Source organism: Leptodactylus fuscus, chromosome 5, assembly GCF_031893055.1.
Source record: "Leptodactylus fuscus isolate aLepFus1 chromosome 5, aLepFus1.hap2, whole genome shotgun sequence".
Classification (NCBI taxonomy): Eukaryota; Metazoa; Chordata; class Amphibia; order Anura; family Leptodactylidae; genus Leptodactylus; species Leptodactylus fuscus.
Genome location: NC_134269.1, coordinates 120,991,631 through 121,019,556, shown reverse-complemented (window position 1 = coordinate 121,019,556; position 27,926 = coordinate 120,991,631). Strand labels below are relative to the sequence as shown.

The 27,926-nt window shown below is 38.8% G+C and overlaps 1 protein-coding gene across 2 annotated transcripts in view; it reads left to right on the top strand.

Annotated features, from left to right (window-relative positions):
- The window catches only part of CELSR1 (cadherin EGF LAG seven-pass G-type receptor 1), a 115,125-nt gene that overhangs the window by 54,869 nt on the left and 32,330 nt on the right, over positions 1–27,926 (top strand). For both annotated transcript variants that reach the window (XM_075274157.1, XM_075274155.1), the window contains exons 3-5: positions 2,681–2,903; positions 4,112–4,227; positions 11,214–11,302. In XM_075274157.1, the coding sequence (XP_075130258.1) occupies positions 2,681–2,903; positions 4,112–4,227; positions 11,214–11,302 (428 nt within the window). The remainder of the gene's footprint in view (positions 1–2,680; positions 2,904–4,111; positions 4,228–11,213; positions 11,303–27,926) is intronic.

Sequence of the window (27,926 nt, the reverse complement as noted above, 5' to 3'; positions counted from 1 at the left end):
TGGTGCACGTTACATTTTTGTTTTGATAGGCTTTATGTTCTTGTAACTTAGGTACTAATCAATCAGGATGAAAGAGAACCGGTCAAAATGGAGAACTCTTTGTTACATGCCCTATCTGAGAAAAGTACATGATAGAGAGATAACAGCTGAGCTCTGTGATGTATGGGTCTGTGTGATTTGGAGCAGGATCTCTGAATAAATCCTGACAGGACTCCTAAGAGACTCAGTGAGAGTCCTGCTTACCCCATCCACTCCTGATAATTGATAGTTCCATATCATATAGACTTAAGGCTCGTTCACATCTGCGCCCAGTCTCCGTTCTGCAGGATTCCGTTTCCTGCACAAAACAGAGGCAGGAGACAGAAACCTGCAGGACTCTTTCTCACCCATTCATTTGAATGGGTTTGAAAGATGTGCGGCGGTGAGCGTTTTATGCTCTCTGCCGCGAAACCAGGTTTTTTTTAAATCGGACACAGAGTCGGACATGCAGTACTCTGTGTCCGATTAAAAAAAAAACGGTTTCGCAGCGGAGAGCATAAAATGCTCACAGGTGCTCACGGCCGGACCCGGTCTGTGGTTTCCGTCTTCTTGCATGCAGAAGATGGAAACCACAGAATGGAGACCCGAACGCTAGTGTGAACCTAGCGTTACAGATACAGTCCTATGAAAAAGTTTGGGCACCCCTATTAATCTTAATCATTTTTAGTTCTAAATATTTTGGTGTTTATAACAGCCATTTCAGTTTGATATATCTAATAACTGATGGACACAGTAATATTTCAGGATTGAAATGAGGTTTATTGTACTAACAGAAAATGTGCAATATGCATTAAACCAAAATTTGACCGGTGCAAAAGTATGGGCACCTCAACAGAAAAGTGACATTAATATTTAGTAGATCCTCCTTTTGCAAAGATAACAGCCTCTAGTCGCTTCCTGTAGCTTTTAATCAGTTCCTGGATCCTGGATAAAGGTATTTTGGACAAACAATTCAAGTTCAGTTAAGTTAGATGGTCGCCGAGCATGGACAGCCCGCTTCAAATCATCCCACAGATGTTCAATGATATTCAGGTCTGGGGACTGGGATGGCCATTCCAGAACATTGTAATTGTTCCTCTGCATGAATGCCTGAGGATTTGGAGCGGTGTTTTGGATCATTGTCTTGCTGAAATATCCATCCCCGGCGTAACTTCAACTTCGTCACTGATTCTTGAACATTATTCTCAAGAATCTGCTGATACTGAGTGGAATCCATGCGACCCTCAACTTTAACAAGATTCCCGATGCCGGCATTGGCCACACAGCCCAAAGCATGATGGAACCTCCACCAAATTTCACAGTGGGTAGCATGTGTTTTTCTTGGAATGCTGTTTCTTTTTGGACGCCATGCATAACGCCTTTTTTTTATAACCAAACAACTCAATTTTTGTTTCCAAAATGAAGCTGCCTTGTCCAAATGTGCTTTTTCATACCTCAGGCAACTCTATTTGTGGCGTACGTGCAGAAACGGCTTCTTTCTCATCACTCTCCCATACAGCTTCTATTTGTGCAAAGTGCGCTGTATAGTTGACCGATGCACAGTGACACCATCTGCAGCAAGATGATGCTGCAGCTCTTTGGAGGTGGTCTGTGGATTGTCCTTGACTGTTCTCACCATTCTTCTTCTCTGCCTTTCTGATATTTTTCTTGGCCTGCCACTTCTGGGCTTAACAAGAACTGTCCCTGTGGTCTTCCATTTCCTTACTATGTTCCTCACAGTGGAAACTGACAGGTTAAATCTCTGAGACAACTTTTTGTATCCTTCCCCTGAACAACTATGTTGAACAATCTTTGTTTTCAGATCATTTGAGAGTTGTTTTGAGTAGCCCATGATGCCACTCTTCAGAGGAGATTCAAATAGGAGATCAACTTGCAATTGGCCACCTTAAATACCTTTTCTTATGATTGGATACATCTGGCTATGAAGTTCAAAGCTCACTGAGGTTACAAAACCAATTTTGTGCTTCAGTAAGTCAGTAAAAAGTAGTTAGGGGAATTCAAATCAATAAAATGATAAGGGTGCCCATACTTTTGCACCGGTCAAATTTTGGTTTAATGCATATTGCACATTTTCTGTTAGTACAATAAACCTCATTTCAATCCTGAAATATTACTGTGTCCATCAGTTATTAGAGATATCAAACTGAAATGGCTGTTGCAAACACCAAAATATTTAGAACAAAAAATGATTAAGATTAATAGGGGTGCCCAAACTTTTTCATAGGACTGTACATGGTGTTGTATGTAAATGTATACATACTCCTGAATATATTGGTGGGCAGTATCTCCAGTAATGCCTTGCGGTGGGAAGGGACTCTTCTCAATGCATGTTTTGCCAGATACGAGCTTTGTCAGGAGGTTTTTATATGCATTGTATATGGTGTATGCATTACTTATGGATTAATGAAATGATTTATTTTTTCTGACATTGTGGGTATTCTTGTAGGCTAAATATTCACCTTTTCTTACATTATATTTTTTAATGTTTTCAATCCTCCTGCGGGCTTTCTCTCTAATCCGCTAATTGTTTATTTGGTTTCTATATTATAATGCAGATCTGGTAGAGCACTCATAAGGACAAAAGCAAATGTTGAGATTTATGTTCAGTCCTAAAATATTGACTTCTCTTTCTGTTTCTCAGGAGACCACTGTGAAGTCAGCTCAAGGTCTGGACGCTGTGTCCCAGGGGTTTGCAAGAATGGCGGCACCTGCATTAACCTACTTATTGGAGGATTTAGGTGCAATTGTCCCCCTGGAGAATTTGAGAAACCATACTGTGAAATGACCACTAGAAGCTTCCCCCCACAGTCTTTTGTTACTTTCAAAGGATTACGCCAACGCTTTCATTTCACAGTCTCTCTTATGTAAGTTTACAGTATTAGGAGTATTAGGCAAATGGAAGTAAATGAGGATTAAATGGATGGAGAATACATGTGATGGGGATTTCTACTAAATAAGATTTTTTATTCATGCATGTATAGTTCATGATACAAATGAAAAGGTAATAAGCATGTGTTGTACTGTAGCAGCCCGAACTCCGGATTCTGGAGTGTTCTTACAACTAGTTCCCACAATCTATTTGTAGGGTGCTCCTTTAGTCCAGTGGCACAAAATGCTCATTGTAATCGGTGAGTGTCCATGGTATTCACTATTACACTGTGGTCTTAAAAACTGAACTGGATATGCTTTAGCTAGTAACTAAAACATTTGTATTCACTGGATTGGCTACTGTTTATCATTAAGGTATATTCACACATCAGATTTGTTATCTGAAGTATCTCAATGAAGCAGTGCCTAATTCCATGTTATAGTCGTCAAAACCACCCAGTTAAAATGATTGGAACTAATCATTTAAAGGGAGAGGCCACTACTCACCTGTCCCGTGACATCAGTTTAAAGCAATGGCAGCTTCATTTGTCTGTATACAGGAACCAGACCCGTCCTGTTTGTGCTAGGGGACCACTGCAGCCAATCCCATACCTCAGCAGTGACCTCTTGAATGCTGTGATGTGCTTTTTGTGAAGAGGCGACTGCTAAGGCATGTGCCTAGCTGTAGTGGTCACCTGGCAAAAACAACCTGGGGACTTGTATATGGATGAACAGAGCTGCCAGTGCTGGAAACTGGAATAGAGGAGTTCTGGTTACAAACATGATACAAATATGACTTGGACAAATCCTTTAAGTAAGTTACACAATGATTGTGACAAGCAAGAAACTGTAAGACAACTAACAAGGGCTTGTAAAGCCTAGTTCAGTGTAAAACAACAATAGTAAGACTGCCTCACATTATCCCTCATTGCTCTGCAGCACTTTGTATAGCATTTGTGGCCTATGGATTTCTATGAAGAGAAATACTAGCTTGCTTTTACATTTGAGCATGTCATATTCTTATGAGCAGCCTAGCTTCCAAAGTTCACATCACGTAAATGTAGGCTGGTATCATCAGTAACTGCATGGTGATTTTTAGTAATGGAGGTTTCTGCTCTTATGGGGTTTCTTTTTGTTTTTGGTTGACTTTTGACCCCTTCCTCCGTCATTGAATGTAAAGAATGTGGTGGCTTTTGTATTTCAGGTTTGCTACCAGGGAACGGAATGCACTGATACTTTACAATGGCCGGTTTAATGAAAAGCATGACTTCATTGCCCTAGAAATTATTGAGGAGCAGATCCAACTTACTTTCTCAGCAGGTGAGTTATGGCCTTTACGGAAACCATTCTGCATTACAAAATGGACCATTTTCTTTAAACCATCCGGAATATTTATTACATTGCTTTTTATTGCAATACCAATAGAATCCTCAATATGGTCAAATAAAGCAATGATGTTATCAATTTGCTTTTCACTTAGGACCAGTTACAGTATATCTGTTTAAGGCAATTTAAATGTCTAGCTGCCTTTCCTCATAAAGAGGTCACAAATAGGTTTGGGAGGTTGTCTAGGAGTACGCACTGCAGGTCCAGAATGAATATGTTGGATCACTGTGGTGCTCTGGAAACCAAGGGGGTCACCCACTATGACAGAGAAGTGTCGATGGTGCATATTGATAACTTTCTTCCCCATGCATTTCTCAGGGAAGGATGACCACCAGTCTCCAGCGCTGGTGCAAGGAATTTTAGGTAACTGCTTTTCTTTCTATTTTTATTATATATATATATATATATATATATATATATATATATATATATAATCTTTATTTATTTATTTATTTATTTAATAAACCAGTGTTTTTAATGTAGAGGCGATGAAAAACCATCAAGAGAAATTATGGAGAAATTTATTAATTGTATGTACTATTTGCAGTTCCATATTGTGACTATGAGTGGCTTATAGCATACAACATAAATTTATATCATAACTGTATAAGAAAATATTCCAGAATTGTTAATAATATCTAAATTAATATTTTGTGGCTTGTAATCATTGCACGGTCATCTTGCTCTAAAGTCCAAGGTTCTGCATGGTATACAATAGAAGGCATGTCTCTTATAGTCTACACATATTAATAACTAATGATGACAGATTAAGTCTTTCATCACTGTACAAATAAGTATTCACTTCCTTATTAGGCCGAAATTCAGTTCCACATGTAAATGACCAATAAAGGTCAGCTAACTGCTGCACAAGTCAGACTATTATCACCGGATTAAGCTACTTTACCATAGCACCCTTCAGGGACAATTAGCAGGAGATTAGGTTGTAACAACAATCCTGTAACCCACCTAAGCATCAGGACAGCTACACCCCGTCACCCTAACATAGGTAAGGAATTAGAAACGAACCTAATCGAAAACTGGCTTATTTTATTCAATTAGTTGCAATCCTGTGGTATTGCAACTTTTTTTTAAGTTTGATGCTTATCTATTGCACATTTTGAGAGGTGGTTAACGCCTAGGTGAAAATCCTGTGGTGTTTCAAATTTTTTAAACACAATTTGGATATATTGTGCTTTTTAAGAGGTTTATCCCAGGGTCGTGGTCAAGTGATTTTGCATCTAGAAATACAAAATTTGCAATAGGCGCAGTTGATGAATACAACTAATTTCTCAACACTATGCAGGCCATGCCCACTTCTTATGAGTAATACAAAATATTACTAGACGGACACAAATCTGCATGAAAATAGCTTGAGGGGTTGAGGAATATGGCTGATAGAAAGTATCAAAATAATTTTTTCTTATCTCCTCCCAGTTACAAATGAAATTTGTCGCAAACAATATCATTTTTTATGGCAATCATTTGATGAATTCCCCCAATGTTCTGCTTTTGCTTGTGATAATTGTACTACTTGTATACTTCACATACATAATAGTGTCATGTTATGGAATACAAGAAGGCTGATGAGTCTTGAGAGTGGTAAAATAGCAATTGGAATATTATGTTCTTTTATACATTTTATTGTGTGTTTGCCATTTGACTATATACATTTATATTGTGGTGTATGCCTACAAAATGTTTAGCCAATATTGGAACTGAAAAATTGTCTTATAGAATAATTCTGTCTGCTTGATAATACCGATGAAGCAGCAGCCAAGTGTATAAATACTAAAGACACCGTAGTCCATGACTAGAAGAGGCTTTGGTACAAGCCAGTGCTAGACCCTTAGACTACAGGCATTGTCTGACTGTCCAGTGCTTCTTTCTCTATGATGAGCAGAGTCAGCCTGATTGTCATTCTGGTAAGGAGAGGTTTTCCACAAGCATTTGGTCTGTTTTACAATACAGAGTGGAATATTCTGACTTAACACCAGTTAGGGGCCCAAATACAATTTTTGTTTTCCTCCTTTTATGCCTCTTTGGGTAAAACACTGTACAACAAAATCCTTCTAGGTATGAAGGTAATTAGTAAAACCTATTTTTATATTTTTTTCTTTCATTTTTGTAAGCTGTAAATAAATTACGGGTGACCTTATTTTCAGTTTAGTCAACAATTAACACAGCGATATTACCCAGCTTGGGGCTTTTTTTTATTTTTTTTTTAAGAATATCGCAAACGCCAAACACTCTACAATTTTCAGTACTGCTTGTATTAACCTCTGTCATAATATTTAGACATATTTTGTGCTACATGCCGCCCCTGGATATAACGTAATTGCATGTAACCTTGCTATGAAGTTATAATTACAGAGCTTGCCTCTTACGTTCGGCATTACTGCGTGTCACGGCAAAGCCGTCTGCACTCAATTTTTATTTTTAACTTGCGTTCTGTGGTGTTTTATATTATTCGAATCCTACGAGTCTTGCGGATATTCTCCTTTTTCTGCAATTAGTTGAGATTAACTAAGATTTGTAACAATTCTTGAAAATACGGGCACTGCCATATTGTAGTAAAATGTTTTGCCTCATACTTTATGGGCGGTTTAACATGCAGAAGCTTGTTTCTGGTTTTACTAGACCCTAGGGATAATATGACACATTTATTTATCTATTGCTGGTTGAAGATTAATTTATTGGCTTTCAAGTCTAAACCAAGACTCCCAATGTCTTCTGGGAATTAGTTGAAAGCTTGTTACCATAAAGGGTGTGTGAGAATCAGTTTGACTGCATTGTTACAGGATCCTGTATCTGATAGAAGTTATTTCTATAGATCTATGGAGTTTGTGGTTGGGAGTTTATGTGGGAGGTGCAAAGTCACAACGTGAAAGGGCCTGGCTGCAAACCTGTAAGAAGTTGGAAAACAAGGTGGAGAAAAAGTCAACTGTTACGAAAGTTACACTCCGGAGAATCGGGAACTCTTGAAAAACCCTTCCAATATCATGCGTACATTGTTCTGTCACTTCCTGAACAATGACGGCTCCTTTTACTATGACGCTAATAAAATGTATCTGTGGTTTATACAGCCTTCCTGCATACTGTTCTCATCAACTTACCTAAGCCACAAAATAATACTGCTTCCAGAACTTTGGTGGGACAAAAGCCTCCAAGTCTGAAACCTTCAGACTACCTGACTAAGTTTGTAGGAGACTATATATATATATATATATATATATATATAATACTCCAGTATTCAATAAGTATATGAAGATGTTCCCTGTTGTCAGCCGTTTCAGGCTGACTGTTCTTGAAGGAGATTAATGGCTGAAGAATGTACTTTCCTCTACCCGATATCGCTTTGTTGTTATATCCTCCATTATCAGCCTTTTAAGTAACCTTAACTGAGCATGCTGTCCTATCAGTCTGCAGTATGCTATAGAACTGGAGCAAAACTGGAGCAAACTGATGTTTAGTTTAGTGGGAAAGTATTCAGTATCATTTCTATTTTATTCACCCAAACCTCTCCTCATTTTTATCTCAGGTTTTACCACCATCTCTGTATGAATATATGTGCATAGAAATAGTATTCAGTGACTATACAGTCCTATGAAAAAGTTTGGGCACCCCTATTAATCTTAATCATTTTTAGTTCTAAATATTTTGGTGTTTATAACAGCCATTTCAGTTTGATATATCTAATAACTGATGGACACAGTAATATTTCAGGATTGAAATAAGGTTTATTGTACTAACAGAAAATGCGCAATATGCATTAAACCAAAATTTGACCGGTGCAAAAGTATGGGCACCTCAACAGAAAAGTGACATTAATATTTAGTACATCCTCCTTTTGCAAAGATAACATCCTCTAGTCGCTTCCTGTAGCTTTGAATCAGTTCCTGGATCCTGGATAAAGGTATTTTGGACAAACAATTCAAGTTCAGTTAAGTTAGATGGTCGCCGAGCATGGACAGCCCGTTTCAAATCATCCCACAGATGTTCAATGATATTCAGGTCTGGGGACTGGGATGGCCATTCCAGAACATTGTAATTGTTCCTCTGCATGAATGCCTGAGGATTTGGAGCGGTGTTTTGGATCATTGTCTTGCTGAAATATCCATCCCCGGCGTAACTTCAACTTCGTCACTGATTCTTGAACATTATTCTCAAGAATCTGCTGATACTGAGTGGAATCCATGCGACCCTCAACTTTAACAAGATTCCTGATGCCGGCATTGGCCACACAGCCCCAAAGCATGATGGAACCTCCACCAAATTTTACAGTGGGTAGCATGTGTTTTTCTTGGAATGCTGTTTCTTTTTGGACGCCATGCATAACGCCTTTTTTTTTATAACCAAACAACTCAATTTTTGTTTCCAAAATGAAGCTGCCTTGTCCAAATGTGCTTTTTCATACCTCAGGCAACTCTATTTGTGGCGTACGGCAGAAACGGCTTCTTTCTCATCACTCTCCCATACAGCTTCTATTTGTGCAAAGTGCGCTGTATAGTTGACCGATGCACAGTGACACCATCTGCAGCAAGATGATGCTGCAGCTCTTTGGAGGTGGTCTGTGGATTGTCCTTGACTGTTCTCACCATTCTTCTTCTCTGCCTTTCTGATATTTTTCTTGGCCTGCCACTTCTGGGCTTAACAAGAACTGTCCCTGTGGTCTTCCATTTCCTTACTATGTTCCTCACAGTGGAAACTGACAGGTTAAATCTCTGAGACAGCTTTTTGTATCCTTCCGCTGAACAACTATGTTGAACAATCTTTGTTTTCAGATCATTTGAGAGTTGTTTTGAGTAGCCCATGATGCCACTCTTCAGAGGAGATTCAAATAGTAGAACAACTTGCAATTGGCCACCTTAAATACCTTTTCTCATGATTGGATACACCTGGCTATGAAGTTCAAAGCTCACTGAGGTTACAAAACCAATTTTGTGCTTCAGTAAGTCAGTAAAAAGTAGTTAGGAGTATTCAAATCAATAAAATGATAAGGGTGCCCATACTTTTGCACCGGTCAAATTTTGGTTTAATGCATATTGCGCATTTTCTGTTAGTACAATAAACCTCATTTCAATCCTGAAATATTACTGTGTCCATCAGTTATTAGATATATCAAACTGAAATGGCTGTTGCAAACACCAAAATATTTAGAACTAAAAATGATTAAGATTAATAGGGGTGCCCAAACTTTTTCATAGGACTGTATACTACTGCCCACTGGATTACACTTGGAATAGAGTATTACTTAAGTAATGAATTATTAGTTATGACATATCTTTTTCTATAAAGCTATATATCAGTTTGCTCTCCTCCTCACCCTCTTCTCTGTAACATGGCTCCTACATATCATGTAGGAGCCATGTTTTGGAAATAGCTCCCTGTAGGTCAGTGCATGTTTTTCCCCAAAAAATTTTGGTGTCTTTTTTAATAGCCAGTTTGGAATAAGTCCTTTAAAAGGAAATGGGTCCCATCCGAAGACAGCTGCTTTGAGGTTGTAGCCTCTCATCAGTACCGGATAGTGTACTGATTATGTGAGAGGTCTAGACATCCGGCTGCCTGTTATGCAAAGATGAGAGGCAATTACCTCGAAAGAACTATCTGCGGATGGGTCCCTCTTTCTTTTGGAAGAGTTATTCTGGCAAGTTTCTCTTTTCCACCAAAGAGATCATATTTGCATATTCGTTACCCAGAATTCCTAGCATGGCATGCATAGTCTAATAAGTAATTTTACCAACAGTGCATAGTAACATAGTAACTATTCAGTGTTTCCATACAACATGGTGATGTAAGAGCCCGTCTAGTCCATTATCTAAGTGTGTCAATGCTTTTCTCATTGAAGTGTTTATCATCTAAAATCTGAGTGATCTGAAGCTGAATGTGTTTGACTTTCAGAAAGCCTTGCCTTTATTTACCCGGTTTTCTAAGGTTCTGTGAATATTTGTATTGTGGTAGTTGTTCACCTGCAGAGCATACTGTTAAGCTGTTTGATTTGGGTAATATCTCCTGGGCATATTCAGCACACGCTAGGAACATTTCTTTCTTTTTTCCTGTTCCTGTAACCCTTTTTCCAGCAGTTGCCTCCTCTGCAGAGGAATGCCGAACATTGTTTTAGGGCAGATTTACTTAAGGTATTCTGTTCATCTGCATATCATTTTAGTGACCAGTATAGACATGTGCATGGGGGTGGCAGAGGTAGTCCATATGTGCTTTGTGTTAAATATTTTATTATCTTTTTTTAATGCAGATTGTGAGCCGCATATAGGCTGCAGTGCTAACCACTGAGCCACCATGTTGTGCCCTGTTAAATACATTTTTGTAGTATCTCTGAGCATTGAAGCCTGATGTCAGAAGTTACCACCGTTCAGAACCTAATAAACTTCACATGTGGGTCTGTCATTATACAAGTTAATTCTCAGAAATTAGTCATTGAATCATCCTTAAGGCTAAGGCCCCACGTAGCACTTTTCACAGGATGTCTGCAGAGGTTTCTTCTGCAGATTTTCTGCTTCAATTATACCTATAATACCGCCAATGTTTCCGTAGGTATAATTGACATGCTGTCTTGCAGGGAATGTAAAATGCTGCAGTTTTTGCCACAGCATTTAAACCACGTGGTGCCCTGGCCTTACAGAATTAACAATTCATAGCAACTATCTGGAATGAAGAATATATATGTTTTCTATAGCAACCTGCAAAGCTGTTTTCTCTACCTCATGTACCTGCTTTGTGTAGAAAATAAGACGTTTTAATGGAAAAAAGAATTCTGTAATAGTGCCTGTTGCCATTTTCTGTGACTTAACAGTACTGCAGTTAACAATGAATCATAAATAGACATTGTGTAAAGAAAGACATTTTATGTGAAAATTGTGTGTTAGGGTTTTAATTTTAAACTGCAAATTGCTTAATTTTGGCAGGCGAGAGCACTACTACGGTCAGCCCATACATAGAAGGAGGAGTGAGTGATGGACAATGGCATTCTGTGCAAGTACAATACTACAACAAGGTAGGAAACCCTGCTTTATATGTGGTCGTAAATCAAACCTAGTAAGTATAATTTAAAGGGAGTCTGTCACCATGAAAATGCAGTACAATCTTCAGGCATCATGTTCTAGTTTGTGGGAAAATAATTATTATGTATAGCTTTTGTTCTTTCTATACTTAGAAACAGTCATTTAGATGTGTGGCAGTTCTACTTACTGACTGACAGCCCCACGTGTAAGATTGTACGTCGTGTATATCTGGAAGTCACTGATAGGACTTTACTCATGACCAGATGACGGCTTCTAAGCAAAGAAACAACAAAGACAGAAATGAATGAATCATGTTATACAGAATCTTTCTCAACAATACAGAAAAATCTATTTGAGGCCACCAGCCAAAATTGCATGAAAAAAGTTGTCTTCTAGGTGGGTGGTCTTATGTTTAATATGAAAAACTGAAAATTAGTGACAAGAAAATAGGTCTGGGTCAGAGGGGCTCTTCTCAAAGAGGTGGTCTTTTGCAGAGGTTTCCCTGTATTGTATTTCAGTATACTCTGCTCCACCTCTCTGCTGTGTAACTGCAGAATGGACTTTATTCTCTATGTGACAGCTCCCCTTTAAAGGTGAGTATTGGTTTTCATTTTAAGAGAGATGTGTTTCAGGTTCTTTGTTACTGAAAATCCAAAATAATTCTTATTATCAGATGAGTATATGACGTTCATGGTGGTATTTTGGTAATGGTTGCACTTCATCATCATAAATACAGTGAAATTCCTTTAATTTGTCCATTATCTAAAAGTTACAGTAATTTATTTTGTGTTGACATATTATTTTAGGTTTGGTTTCTTAATGTTCTGTGACTAATAATCTGGAATATTTTATAATCTCACTCCTCTCAGGTCCTTTTCATGTAGGATTAAAGGGATTATATTCTATTTTGTTTTTAATGATTCTTCTTCCTGGAATGCTTTTCATAGGTTTCCAGGGCTTAAAAAAAGATATCTGTATTAACTGATTTAGTTATATTTTTGTATGGTATTGTGGTTTTATAACCTGGTTTATGAAAGTAGATGATAAAACAGGCAATCTCTTGGCAGACTACATACATACATACATTTATCTTTCTTAATCTAAGTAGCTAGGATGCATATACATGATGTAAAAAGTGTTGTCAAGGAAAGTTATTTTTTTAATATGATTGGTTGTAAAAAGCCAAGACCTTGCTGAACCTGCTGGCATACTGAAGTGTCTCGAAAATTTGTCTGGTTTTTGACACACAGGAAAGGTTGATGGTGGCTGTGCGTTTCGTTTCATGCTGAACAATAAGCTGAAAGCTAAGGACTGGGATGATGCGGGAAAGGTGAACAAAAGGTGTGCCAGGGCTCGTAAATAGGCCGCTCAGGTTTCACTGGCGTATTAACTAGGCATTGCCTGTGTATAGTGTTACTCCTGTACATATGGAGAGAGCTGGTAATGTTTCTGGAATGTTCGGTCCCTAGTGTTTAATTGACATTTTTTCTTGTTCTATTTTCCTCCAGGTCAGTGGGCTGCAGTCCCAAGTGATTTGAGTACAACCCCTAGTAGCAGGTCTTTGTACTGTGCGCTATATTAAACCACAATAGCCTTTGAAAATGAGCTTTTGCTAATTCTTCAGAATATTTTTTAATTAGTGCAAGTTAAGTAAGTTTCACTGGCGGTCACTGGTCCTTGACTTTAGGTACTTTTTATTCATTGCCACACAGTAGTGTATCTGTTGTTTCAGGTGACTTTGTAGGATAAACTGTTATATGTGTATGTGGACATGAGAAGTAACATTATTTCCAGTCATTACGTATATGAATTCTATTTTGCCTTTTGTTACTTACACTAGAGTCACACTTGCGTTGGCCTGTCCCTTGATCTAGTCCTTCAGAGGACTACAACAATGGACAGACAGACCGCTGTATTAGCAGTTACACACGGAGCCTGGGGACCCCTTTGACTATAATATGATCCATCTGGTGTCCTTTGTTTTAAACCTGAAACTGGCAAAAGAAAAAGTCCGCTTTTTTCATCCATCAATTCCAGGTGGACATTCAAACAGAAACTCCAGTACTGATGTGAACTAAATCTTAAAGGGCAGTACAATTATTTATTATGGTATACATGTCGGGAGAGGTGACAGGTCTCAGTTTTTTAACATGAGTTATAATAAACCAGACAGACTGAGGCCCGGTTCACATCTGCGTTCGGGTTTCTGTTCATGGAGTTCGCTTTGGGATCCCCCAAGCGGAAACCTTATCCACATAAAAAACTGGTTACCTTAGGAAACCAGTGGACCCCCTAGACTGAACCCCTAGTGGTTTCCGCACAAAACATGCGGTGCGAAAAGTCTTTACTCTCTGCACATTTCATGTGGATATGGGAACGACTGGGCAGAATGCAGATGTGAACTGGGCCTGAGCTGATGCCCACCTTGATTCACGCCCTGCTGCACCCTGTGTCTTAAAAAAGGGCAAGTAGGGTGGAAAAGCTACAAAGTGAGGCCTTGTTGGGGCAAATGTGAGCCATGCACCAGAAATGTGCCACTACCATGACAATTTTCTTGAGTATGTGTTATATTAAATCTTCCTCATTGTCTAGTAAAAATAACACAGCATTGACTAAGTGAAGCTTTAGGCTACAATGTCCCTGAAGAAATACTTGATTTTGCATCCTGCACTTTCTTTCTATGCCTCATAAATGGAGGAAATTGGTTTTTTTTTTTTTGGTTTTTTTTTACTTTTACACTTTCTATTCACAGCTTTTCAGTTGTGAGGGCACTGTCTCTGCCTATTGACTTTTGAGGGACAAATGCAGCCATGAACCATGAAAGCCTTTTTTAAAGGAATATCCCATTTGTCTCTTAGCAACTTTATCCACAAAATGAGGTCATTGTAACTTGTCTCATCCTATGAGAGCTTGCTGCTGTAAAGCCATCTTATTCTCAGTGTGGACTGTGTTATAAAGTGAAGAGGGAACTGCAATGGGAAATAAAGTGCTTTATTCAATGTTGCTTTGAAGCATGTTCCTTATACTGCATGTGAGACAATAGTTGTGTGTTGAACATGCAGATTTATAGAGCCCAGGGATCTGCTGGGTCTCCACTCTTAGCTTCTACTATCAATGGAGCTGTCTCAAGGTAGGCTTCTGGGTTACAACTCCTTGGATGGTGTCTATTTCCGCTAAGAGACATTAGTTATTACAATATGCTGCTTAGGACGAATACACACATAGTGTTATCATATCGGTGGGCAATTACTGCACCAGAAATACAAGAGTTTTACCTCAAATTGTTGCAGTACTTTTCTGCAGTTATTGGCTGCTGAACTGTTTTCACGGGTGAAATATATTTTTTAAAACATGCCTACCTATAAAAAAAAACATATGGCCAAAAACTGCTTGGCAAAGTCAAGGTATGTCACAATGATAACATGTGTATGCTACCTCTACATGTGAACCCATTTTGGCTGCCGTCATTAGAAAACCAAGATCAGTGTGGTTTTTGGGCACATCCCAAGCGCATGTCATCCGGTTTGTGTCCAGAACCCATTTTTCAGTGACAGTTTACAGCAAACAGTAATATAGTTTATTTCTGCCCTGTACTACCACCTGTATACACTGTTAGGTATGTTCAGTAACTAAATAGTCTATAGCAGTTCTTCTCAAGCCATTACACAAAAGAAAAAAAAATAGTTTGATATTTTGGACATACCGGTAGTTGACCTGTCCAGCCTGCAGGCCATAGATCATGTTTTACCCTTGAAGGTTCATGTATGACCACTGCACAAATGTGTTTCTTGTCTCAATGCGTATCATTATGTAATGTGTCTTTCACCTGTCATAAATAATCTACAAAAACTTACAAATGTGACCATTTTTACTCTTTCACATGTTCTCAGATTTGCAAAGAAATGTGGCACGACAAGACCATCTATTTAAGAAAATAAATACAGGGAATAAATATAAGACAGTGATATGTATGTAACGTGTAATACTTAAAGGGAATGTGTCGCCAGAAAATGATCAATTTTTTAATCAAGTTTTTTTATTAAAAATATTTCTAAATTACTTTTGGTGAGGTTCTTCAAAAAATGTTCATATTTTCTATATTTGAAAAAATAAATAAATTATGCAGTTCTGACTCTGGCTGCTAAGCCAAATAATGTACTGACACTTCCTGTTTTCTGTAGGTGATTTCTTTGCAGCTGCCACCTCACTTGGCACCTTATGATCACATCTATCATGTACAGTCCTATGAAAAAGTTTGGGCACCCCTATTAATCTTAATCATTTTTAGTTCTAAATATTTTGGTATTTGCAACAGCCATTTCAGTTTGATATATCTAATAACTGATGGACACAGTAATATTTCAGGATTGAAATGAGGTTTATTGTACTAACAGAAAATGCGCAATATGCATTAAACCAAAATTTGACCGGTGCAAAAGTATGGGCACCTCAACAGAAAAGTGACATTAATATTTAGTACATCCTCCTTTTGCAAAGATAACAGTCTCTAGTCGCTTCCTGTAGCTTTTAATCAGTTCCTGGATCCTGGATAAAGGTATTTTGGACAAACAATTCAAGTTCAGTTAAGTTAGATGGTCGCCGAGCATGGACAGCCCGCTTCAAATCATCCCACAGATGTTCAATGATATTCAGGTCTGGGGACTGGGATGGCCATTCCAGAACATTGTAATTGTTCCTCTGCATGAATGCCTGAGGATTTGGAGCGGTGTTTTGGATCATTGTCTTGCTGAAATATCCATCCCCGGCGTAACTTCAACTTCGTCACTGATTCTTGAACATTATTCTCAAGAATCTGCTGATACTGAGTGGAATCCATGCGACCCTCAACTTTAACAAGATTCCCGATGACGGCATTGGCCACACAGCCCCAAAGCATGATGGAACCTCCACCAAATTTCACAGTGGGTAGCATGTGTTTTTCTTGGAATGCTGTTTCTTTTTGGACGCCATGCATAACGCCTTTTTTTTTATAACCAAACAACTCAATTTTTGTTTCCAAAATGAAGCTGCCTTGTCCAAATGTGCTTTTTCATACCTCAGGCAACTCTATTTGTGGCGTACGTGCAGAAACGGCTTCTTTCTCATCACTCTCCCATACAGCTTCTATTTGTGCAAAGTGCGCTGTATTGTTGACCGATGCACAGTGACACCATCTGCAGCAAGATGATGCTGCAGCTCTTTGGAGGTGGTCTGTGGATTGTCCTTGACTGTTCTCACCATTCTTCTTCTCTGCCTTTCTGATATTTTTCTTGGCCTGCCACTTCTGGGCTTAACAAGAACTGTCCCTGTGGTCTTCCATTTCCTTACTATGTTCCTCACAGTGGAAACTGACAGGTTAAATCTCTGAGACAACTTTTTGTATCCTTCCCCTGAACAACTATGTTGAACAATCTTTGTTTTCAGATCATTTGAGAGTTGTTTTGAGTAGCCCATGATGCCACTCTTCAGAGGAGATTCAAATAGGAGATCAACTTGCAATTGGCCACCTTAAATACCTTTTCTTATGATTGGATACATCTGGCTATGAAGTTCAAAGCTCACTGAGGTTACAAAACCAATTTTGTGCTTCAGTAAGTCAGTAAAAAGTAGTTAGGGGAATTCAAATCAATAAAATGATAAGGGTGCCCATACTTTTGCACCGGTCAAATTTTGGTTTAATGCATATTGCACATTTTCTGTTAGTACAATAAACCTCATTTCAATCCTGAAATATTACTGTGTCCATCAGTTATTAGATATATCAAACTGAAATGGCTGTTGCAAACACCAAAATATTTAGAACAAAAAATGATTAAGATTAATAGGGGTGCCCAAACTTTTTCATAGGACTGTATATGTAGATAAGACACAGAATCTACCAGTCACAATAGGAGATTTTACAGCTTATCCACTCCCCTCTCTGCACAATGACCTCTGCAGAGGTCACACAGCATGCCTAGAGAACTCTCCCAAAGAAGTCAATAGAGTCTGCTTAATATCATTGTTTCTATGCCTTATGGTTCATCTCCAGAAGAGAGGATATCACAAACTAGGCTTAGTGACAAGACTTGGATTTGCAAGATTTTTAGGATTTTTGGGAAGTTAATAATAACATCACCAAAAATTCTTAAAAGTATGATTAATATAAAAATGGGATTTAAACTATAGGTAATTTCCTGGCAACACTTTCCCTTTATCACCTTATCCTTTTACTTTTTTCTTTCTATTATTATGCATGATATTGATCTATTGTTATGGTAAATCTTTAGCCAATACATTACATCACAGGGTTTTTGAAAAGAAGACAATCCTGTTAGGCACAGTAGGGGTCTGACTGGGGTCACTGGGCTATATGTAATGGTTTTCACTCTATAAGCTCTGAATTTCATATAAACAAAATATTACATATGATCTTTTTCCATATTTTATGTGTATATAGATAAAATATCATCTTGTTTGTGAATCATATCAACTATAAAATGAAAAATAAAAGGAAAAATAAATGTAATAAATTTCTCTAGTACAAAGCCAGTGATGCAGTAAAGTGGACAATGAGCTGACCAATTGCATGTAATTCATTGACCTGAATCCTAAGAGGCTTCAGATGTTTAATTCACTTTTCTACTCAAATGCCTACTGGGTTATTGTGTGCACCAGGCATATGCACTACAAAGGAGACCTGTGCGGGCTCTCTCGGGGTGACTTCCTGAGACCACTAATGACACTGCCTTCGCTCATTGCTCTTTGTACACATGCAAATAGCACAGGACATATGAGCCTCTCTATAGGAATACAATGACAGTACTAATTTTTATGCTGATCCAATTGATTAAAAATTCAGCGACACAGCCCAGCGGTTCAGAGACAGATTGCACATAGAAAAGCTCTACATATGTGTTAGTTTTCAGGTGATCCAGCACTATGAATAGTGAGAAGATGCTGGAATGATAGACTGTTATGATAACAGGTGTCTAGCTAGCAGTTTTGCACGTCCATCTTTTCATGTATTTCTCTATTCCTGGATGGTTGCATAGACAAAATTGGTTGAGAGGAATGTCAAATTTTCCTAGTTAATAATTTTCATATTAATTTTCAAGGATTGCTATCTATTGTATGTTGTGGGAAAAGCAGCTCAGGAGAAGCAATGGTGCAGACCAAATCAGTCAGAGACAGGGACACAATGTCAGGTGCGAACAGGTTTATTTAGAAAAAACAGCAAAATATATAAACCTTCACGTCAGGTACAAAAATAAGTCAAATAAAATACTGCCTTAACTTCAGGCAAAAGGCAAAACAAAACTCCTGCTCGTCTGAGCTCTAACTAGTACAGAATTAGGCTAACTATATGTGTGACTTACTTCCGGCCACACAAACAAAGAAAACAGTAAAGTTAATTCTCACCAGACTCTCCGTATTCCTGGACAGACCCAGGCGCCTCCTCTCGCTCCGAGGACCTGCCCTGAAGTGCAGGCTCTTCAGCCTTTTATGACCCAGTAACGGACCTAGGACCCACACCTGGGCTGAGGCATACTCAAGACCTGCCCTGGACCACACACAGGTCAAAAACCTGGGGCTGATCTATCCGGACACCAGCGCTCTGCTTGTCATCCTTTCACAATGTACAGTAGCAATATTCAGATGTCCTCAGATGCACCATACACTTAAGGCTACAACTCCCTTCATGCTGCTGTTAATAATCAGACACCTTCTACCATTTACCATTTTAAATGCACCATCTAAGGACAGTTATGATGACATTTATTCTGGTGACTCCCTTTGGTTCCAATATTGACTCTTTCTGGTTATAGATTACAAAAATTACAGGTGTCACTGTTTTCTACTGATCCACGGTGAACATGGCAGGATGCCTTTATCAACAGTGATCAATTTGTAATAATTTTGTATTGCAGTTCTTTGTCTACAATATTAAAGAAAATATAGAAAACAATTTCTTTTTGAAGATATCCTGATTCTACATAAAAATCTAAGATGGTGACAGAGGTGTTTGGTTATATCTGCAGGAGTTAAAAGGGCTGTAGCACAGTGTATTGGCTGTAGGATGCCTTGTGTTTTTAGAGCAACAAATACATGCGTAGAAACATAATCCAGAATACCTCCATTGTGCAATAATTAAGGGTATGTTCACACTTGGCAGATACACCAAAGATTTTCCATTCAGATTGTGAAAACCTCATCTGCACACTACATGAAATTGATAACGGCATGGCAATTTACGTAGTGTACATATCGGGAAATCTGTTGCAGGCTCCATATGTCTTGTATTTTATTTCTGTACCATTTACATCTAATGTGGACATACCCTTAAAGTAGAAGTAATGACAATTACTATTGTTACTAAGACATCATCTACATTTTCAGCAGGCAGCTATACAAAACAGGCGTTAAGATATTTTCTGTCAAATCTGATCATATAAGTACGTGTCTGCGGCTGCTTTTGAGTGATATATGTGACCTTGAAATTGATTTCTCATGTAGGAACTCCTTTGCATTTCCTTCTACTGATCAGCATAGTGATAGTCTCTATATGATAAGAGACATTATTATTCTGCTACAGATGCTATGTGGATTGCAGGGCAGCTGAAGTCCAAAGGACCTGTAGAAGACAGCAGGAGTGGGGTGACAGACGCTTCTTCCTGCCAGTGTCTTTTCACTGTTTAGATTTCAGATTCGTTTGGCAATTTATCATTATAACCAGCTGCCATCCTTATATGGTGCAGTCGGTTTCTTGAGTTATTCTGAATACTATGTGAGAATTCCTTACATAGGCACTTGGCTCTCAGACAGCCCCACAAGCATATAGCAAATACCAGGCTAATGTCATTAGATCACAGCACTGTGTAATCTGTTTGTCAGATGATTAAACATTTTTCGAGTTTTGGGTAAAGATCAAAAAGCACTTTTGCTCTGTTTTCAGGTATAACACTAATAGTGGCAAAGTATATATCTAAATATACTATGTAAGATACTATGTAACTATAAAATGTGCTAAGAAAGAGATCTTAGACTGTGAGGTTGATATCACCACAACTGGGGAAGGTAATGGGGACGTGGTGACCAAACTGTCAGGAAGGGGAGAACTATGATGTGAAAAACGTGTGCTGTAGGGAGCACATTATATAAGAAGCAGGGAGACATTGTCACAGAACACAGAAGAGAAGAATATGGGAAGTGGGGGGGGGGCAGCATGTGGATGAATCTGAGGTCATGTGGTATTCCAATATCTGCAGGCAGAGATCTCCTCTTTACACAACAATCCATTCTAGAAAAAAAGAAGTCTGAGCGTCATTGTGGAATTACTGAAGAAGGTGAAAGCAGGATTAGGAAAGACACTGCAAGTAGACAAATGTTACTATTAAGGGAATGGTCTTTCAGACAATATAATGAGTCAAAGAAAAATAATCATTGTGCCCCTATTAACTACAGCTGATCATACTGATCGCTGGTGGTCCTACAGAGATGAGATATACTCTATAACGCCTAGGCATTTTTAAGCCTGTGTTGCAATCCTTTCCTAACTACAATAACTGCAATCACATCAGCACCCACTGCACCAATAATTCTATTTTTTCTGTCTGTCTTAGGGATTTACCTTTAGATTTTTAGCTTTGGTGTTGTCATAACAAGCTAGAATAACAATGAGACAAAACATCACCCTGTAGTCTACATGAACACTGTGAATTAAATACAACCTAGCAGGCAAACACATGCCTTGGTTTTTGCCTTGTTTGAAGTTAATTACCTCTGAACAATTTATAGCGTGCAAAAGTATCATTTTTTTTCTTCTCAAGATCAACAGGTCTGTGACACCTTAGATGACAGGTCTCACTAGGCCCTCAATACAAATATAGCTGAGGATGACAGCTAGCCTACACCTTAGTGTAACACGCTACAATTGTTTTATAGCGATCATACCCATCGATGTCGGTCTGTCGGTCTGTCCAATTCTAATATTAAGACTTTTTCCCTTTTTACATAACCACATCACCCTTGCTAAAGTCTATATAGAATACACAAGAAGCAAAAGATGAAGGACCATGGACTGATTTTTATCCACTTACTAGAAGTAAGCAGAATGAGTGACAGCAAGCATAGATCTAGAAAACCATGAGGAATCGATACAGAAAGTATATTGGAAATTTTTCATTATTTAACCAATAACATCTGTCTCTCAAAGTTTGTCTAGAACGGAGCAGCTCCTTTATCTGCCTGGAGCGATGTTTTCACCAGTAAAGCTGACCATACATATCACATGCATTTTTCGATTTAGGTTTTTGACTCCCCACATCCAAAAACCATAACTTTTTTTTTTCGTTGAAAGAGCCGCATAGAAAAAAAAAATGATTTACAAAATAAAAATGTTAAAGCAAATTGAACAACAGCAAGGGGAGATCCAAAAAAAAACAGAGAATTTGATACAGAAAATATATTGGAAAATTGTATAACTTTTCATTATACAAACAATAACATTTGTCTCTCTATATTGTGTGAAACTGAACAATCCTTTTCAGGATTTATTTATTGACAATGAAATGGCCTCAAATGTATTATATCCATCCTTTGTTATGTCTTCTGAAATCATGGATTTACCGTTTCATGTGTTTTTCACGACAGTCACTGTAGCATAGAAAGACAATGTCTATTGCATTACAGTTTCATATGTATAGCTCTGTGTTTCCATATACATTAGGTCTATTGACTTTCTGCTAACATGCTTCCTGGGCTATGATTCCTTTCTATAGAAAGGGCAGTCATGTCTATTAAGTAGAACTTCTAGTGTGCAGTAAGAGTAACATCATTTAAGTGGGTTCAAAGAGTTGCGAGTATGAAAGTATATGGCAAGCTGTGCATTCTGTGGTATCACATGTGCGTGTTTTACTGATGAGTTTATGTAGATTTGGAAGCATTCCAGGTTTGGGGTTCTTACATGTATGTCCTAGACCTTTGGCTGCTCAGCAAGCTGAAACACAGCTAAGCCAGATGAGCGCTCCGAGGGGGTAATTCAATACATAGAGAAGCTACTCGTTGCTGCGCCTCCCAGTAACTCATTGGGAGTTTTCTGCCAATCACATCTGATCATCGGGGATTGTAAGAAAGTAAGTCAAAGGCCGTCACCTGCGACTAACTTGTTGTTGACAAGCACATCAGTCATATTAAATATTTCTCTGATAAGTCACTTTGCTAAATTCCATTTTGACAAATTGGCCAGGTTCTATTTTTTTTTACTGCAGATACAGCGAAGGACAAAGTAGGCCACCTTTATCATTGTCTTGTAGTATGTGAGTGATTTGCTGGTCATGCCTTCAGGTAGATTACATACCAGTGATGTTCTTATGGATAACTTGCATCTCCCAGTATCAATTTTCACTTTTTACCCGAAGATTAAACATTTTGTAGCTTTTGCTGATTAAACATGATTTAAGAAGACAATAATACAAAGTCAGGACAACAACTGTGTAGCAACCTGCGTATAGGAGCCATACCTGAAAGGGTCACAGCGTCCCCTTTCTCCCCTTAATAAGGTAATGATGGCAGTTTCTTGTGAATTTGTGGATAATTTTGCAGTTATAATGCTATATAAAAGTGCAAAATAATATTTGCCCCTTAAAAAAAACAACTCCTGGTGCTGTCGTCTGCTGAAAAGTATTTTTGTGACATTTAGCTATATGGGAGTTATCTTGGTCACCTTCACTTTATCACCTGCTGGATGATAGTAGCAAAGCTTTAGGGTTCTCATAGGTAGCAGTTACCCCTTACACCTAGAGGAACTATAGGTTACCTAAGAAAACAAGAACATGATGTGCCAGTTGCCGGTGGAGTGAGGGCCTAGCCTTACAGGCTAATAACATAACGGTGCAATAAAGCTATATACATTGTATCATGTACAGCAGAAAGTATAGCTGTGACTTCTTATTTATTGGGTATAGATTTCACATTTGGTCTATATCAAGCTTGAAAAATCACCCGTGAGGTGCGAAACGATTGTCGGTTTTACATCTAGCATGGATCTCTCCTGCTTTAATGCTTTTATTCGAAGATGCAATAAACTAACAAGTTTTTAGTACACCTTGGATAAATGCCACCCACTTTTATCTTTTGCTTGTTTATAGATTTCACATTCACTAGTAGTCCTTATAATTGCCCATAAAGTGTTCCATATTGAAACAAATTAGGATACTCAGTCTGTACGTGCCAGTCTTCATCCAGAAGATTAGGAAGGTCAAAGCTATTAAATTGATACTGTTGAGCTGTGCATGGACCAGCAGGAGGATGGATATACTGTACCTGGTATTAGGAGGAATATTTTCTAATCTTCATATATCCAATTATCAGCAAGTAATGCTGGATTCTTGTATAGCTTAAACATACGGTCTGTTTTATGTCACAGACTTCTACACTGCCAAAGTTAGTTACAAATTCTTCGCACAATGTGTTTTATTGTTGAACTGCATTTGTGTGGTGTAAAATATTTTTGTATATATAAAAAAAGGGTTAATGTATTTTAGCATCTAAAATCACATAAAAGGTAATAAGGTCTTGTGAGCAATGAAGCAGGAAGGGAATGCCTTAGAAATGAGTTTCCCTCATGCTATCTATTGGATTGTTGGGCTGAGGCCAACAGGTTAATGAAATTATTCTCCAGGGATGATTGGACAACTAATAAGCAGATTGTCTTAACTCTGGAGACAGGACGGATCTCCACACTTCTGTGTCCTGCCTGCCAAGTATCCCGCTCGTCTTCCTGTTCTATTATCAACTACAAAGTTTTTTGAATTCATATACAGACTATGGAAAACTAAACATTTTATTTTAGCATTACTACCACATTTCTGTATTATAACAAGTGATACAGTGACCCCCCCCTTCATTCAGATTTTCTGACTTGTATTCCGTTAAAATAAATATTCCTCAGCTCTGAGATTCGCCTTTAGTGTATTTGTAATAATAATAGGTGAACAAATTGCCTGATTGAGGCAGATTTCCTAATCTTCCACATTTACCACATTGGCTGATGCTCAGAACAAATCTTACTGCTTTACCAACTCAGTAACTTTGTACATTCTCTTGTATATAAAATGATTAATGATGTAATAAGATTGTATAGGAGTAATGGATCATCAGAGAATCCAAACAACACACATTAGACCTGGCTCTACGTTGCAGAAAAGCGGCCTTTTTGGTTGCAGATTTTGCTGTGGTTTTTTTAGCCAAATGAAGAAGGGGCTATAGAAGGAATGGGAAATATATAGGAAGTCCTTATACTTCTACCTTCTGCTGAACCCACTCCTGGCTTGGCTTAGAAAGAACACTGCAACATTTGCAACAAAAAAAAGCAGCTTTATATAGGGTCTTTATAAACATTAATAAGTCTCCTTTATTAGTGGGTATAAAAGTAAAGATATTCCATTTACCTCTGTCCTCATTCACTTCAGTGTTAATAAATAGAAGCTTCTTACCATCCTCTTTCCGTGAATGTTTTTATACCATGTTAGAGTATGTTAACATATTCAATCGTGGGTTAGATGAATCGTAGGACATTTAGTTTACTGCATGTGACCAATTGTAGATCTGGTACTAATCCCCTGTACAGAGGAATTCAGCCTGACTGTACTACACATGGCTGCTTGACCTGACACCTCTTTTTCATCATAACATAAACTTGTTTGGCCATTTCCATTTTCCTGGCAGAACTATTCTAATTTTACATCCTGTTTATACAGACAACAAGTGAACTTTATACTAGAACTAATAATGTCATGTCATTTTTGGCCAGTAGTGGTCTATTCCTATAGGTTTTATTAAAAACAACAAAAATACTGGTGGCATCACTGGCTCAGTATGACGCTAGTGAATGTCTATTAACTGAATAAATATTTTAGTGGAGATTTCTAATTGTACTCAAAACCACATATTAACCTAATATCCTTTGTTTTATCAGTCACATACTATTTTTCAGCACCTCTTTGTGTCTATTGTTACAACAGTAATATGTACGTGCAATGCTCTGTGAGCTAAACATAGTCTGCAGGTTTTTTACACTTTACCTAGCCTGTTTTATTGTAAGCTCTCAAGTATATTAGAAAGCAGCATTCCCCATTATGGAATGAATAAGCTTCAATTTACATAAAACTGGAAAATCTTATTAAATGCAATAATAATCCGTGAAGCGAATTTGTTTTGTTGTGACCATGCTTTATGTTAAGCAGTTTATTTTACACCTTTCCTACAAGAATGCCAAATCTCCCTGTACAGAGGAAGAAAACAATTACCTGAACACTTTGCTCTGTATTACCTGAAATGCAGGTAGGGGCAGCACAGAAACTACAGAGCGTGACTATTAGAGAGGTCCTGTTCCTCCTAGTCATGTACTATAAAAGGAGATCATTGTTCCCTGTACATTTCATTCATGTGCCTGGTACTGCTACTTGTTCTATCAAGGCAGAGCTTAGACACTCAGTGGCAGTAATCCACACACAAACATATATATGTGTGTGTGTGTGTGTGTGTGTGTGTGTGTGTGTGTGTATCTCCCTATATTATAAAAATGAATTTCTGTCTGTCTGTCTGTCTGTCTGTGCTCTAATACGAACCAAACGACTGGACTGATCTTCACCAAATTTGGTACAGAGATACTTCAGATATCCGGGAAGGTTTAAGACAAGACTCCAACTCGCTCGGACGTACCGTTGCTGAGATACAGCATTCCAAACACAATGCCACCCCCCCCCCTTAGCCAGTACAAACCTGCAAGTCTTTCACTCATATTCCAACTGCAATACACATGGTCACTCCACATACACAACCCAACACTGATATCCAAACTGAGATACATGCATCAGAGGATTAGATACACAGATCAGCACACAGTATCACACGCCAGAGGATTAGATACATGCGTCTGCACACAGTCCCACAAACCAGAGGATTAAATACGCGCTTCTGCACACAGTTCCACATGCCGAAGGATTAGATACACGTGTCTGCACAAAGTACCACACGCCGGGGGATTGGATACATGCGTCTGCACACAGTACCACATGCCAAAAGATTGGATACACGCATCTGCACATAGTTCCACACACCAGAGCATAAGATATGCACATCTGCACAGAGTACCACATGCCGTAGGATTAGATACGTGCATCTACACACAGTTGCACATGTCGTAGGATTAGATACGTGCATCTACACACAGTTCCACATGCCGTAGGATTAGATACGCGCCTCTTCACACAATACCACACAGGGGAGGATTAGATACGTGTGTCTGCACACAGTACCACACTTTGGAGGATTAGATACATGCCTCTGCACACAGTACCACAAGCCAGAGAATTACATACACGTCTCAGCACACAGTACCATACAGGGAGGATTAGATACACGCGTCTGCACACACTACCACATGCCGTAGGATTAGATACGCGCGTCTACACACAGTTCCACATGCCGTAGGATTAGATACGCACCTCTTCACACAATACCACACAGGGGAGGATTAGATACGTGTGTCTGCACACAGTACCACACTTTGGAGGATTAGATACATTCCTCTGCACACAGTACCACAAGCCAGAGAATTACATACATGTCTCAGCACACAGTACCACACGGGGGAGGATTAGATAAGCACATCTGTACACAGTACCACATGCCAGAGGATTAGATATGTGCATCTGCACACAGTACCACACAGGGGAGGATCAGATACGCGCATCTGCACACAATACCACATGCCAGAGGATTAGATACGCGCATCTGCACACAGTACCACACGCCAGAGGATTAGATACGCGCGTCTGCACACAGTACCACATGCCGTAGGATTAGATATATGCCTCTTCACACAATACCACACAGGGGAGGATTAGATACATGTGTTTGCATACAGTACCACACTTTGGAGGATTAGATACATGCCTCTGCACACAGTACCACAAGCCAGAGAATTATATATGCGTCTCAGCACACAGTACCACACATAGAGGATTAGATACACGCGTCTGCACACAGTACCACATGCTGTAGGATTAGATACGCGCATCTACACACAGTTCCACATGCCGTAGGATTAGATACGCACCTCTTCACACAGTACCACACAGGGGAGGATTAGATACGTGTGTCTGCATACAGTACCACACTTTGGAGGATTAGATACATGCCTCTGCACACAGTACCACACGCCAAAGGATTAGATACGCGCGTCTACACACAGTTCCACATGTCGTAGGATTAGATATGTGACTCTTCACACAATACCACACAGGGAAGGATTAGATACGTGTGTCTGCATACAGTACCACACTTTGGAGGATTAGATACAAGCCTCTGCACACAGTACCACAAGCCAGAGAATTAGATACCCGTCTCAATACACAGTACCACACGCAAGAGGATTAGATACGCGCATCTCCACACAGTACCACATGCCGTAGGATTAGATACGCGCGTCTACACACAGTTCCACTCGCCGTAGGATTAGATACACGCCTCATCACACAATACCACACAGGAGAGGATTAGCTACGCACATCTGCACACAGTTCCACACACCAGAGGATTAGATAAGCACGTGTGCACACAGTACCACATGTC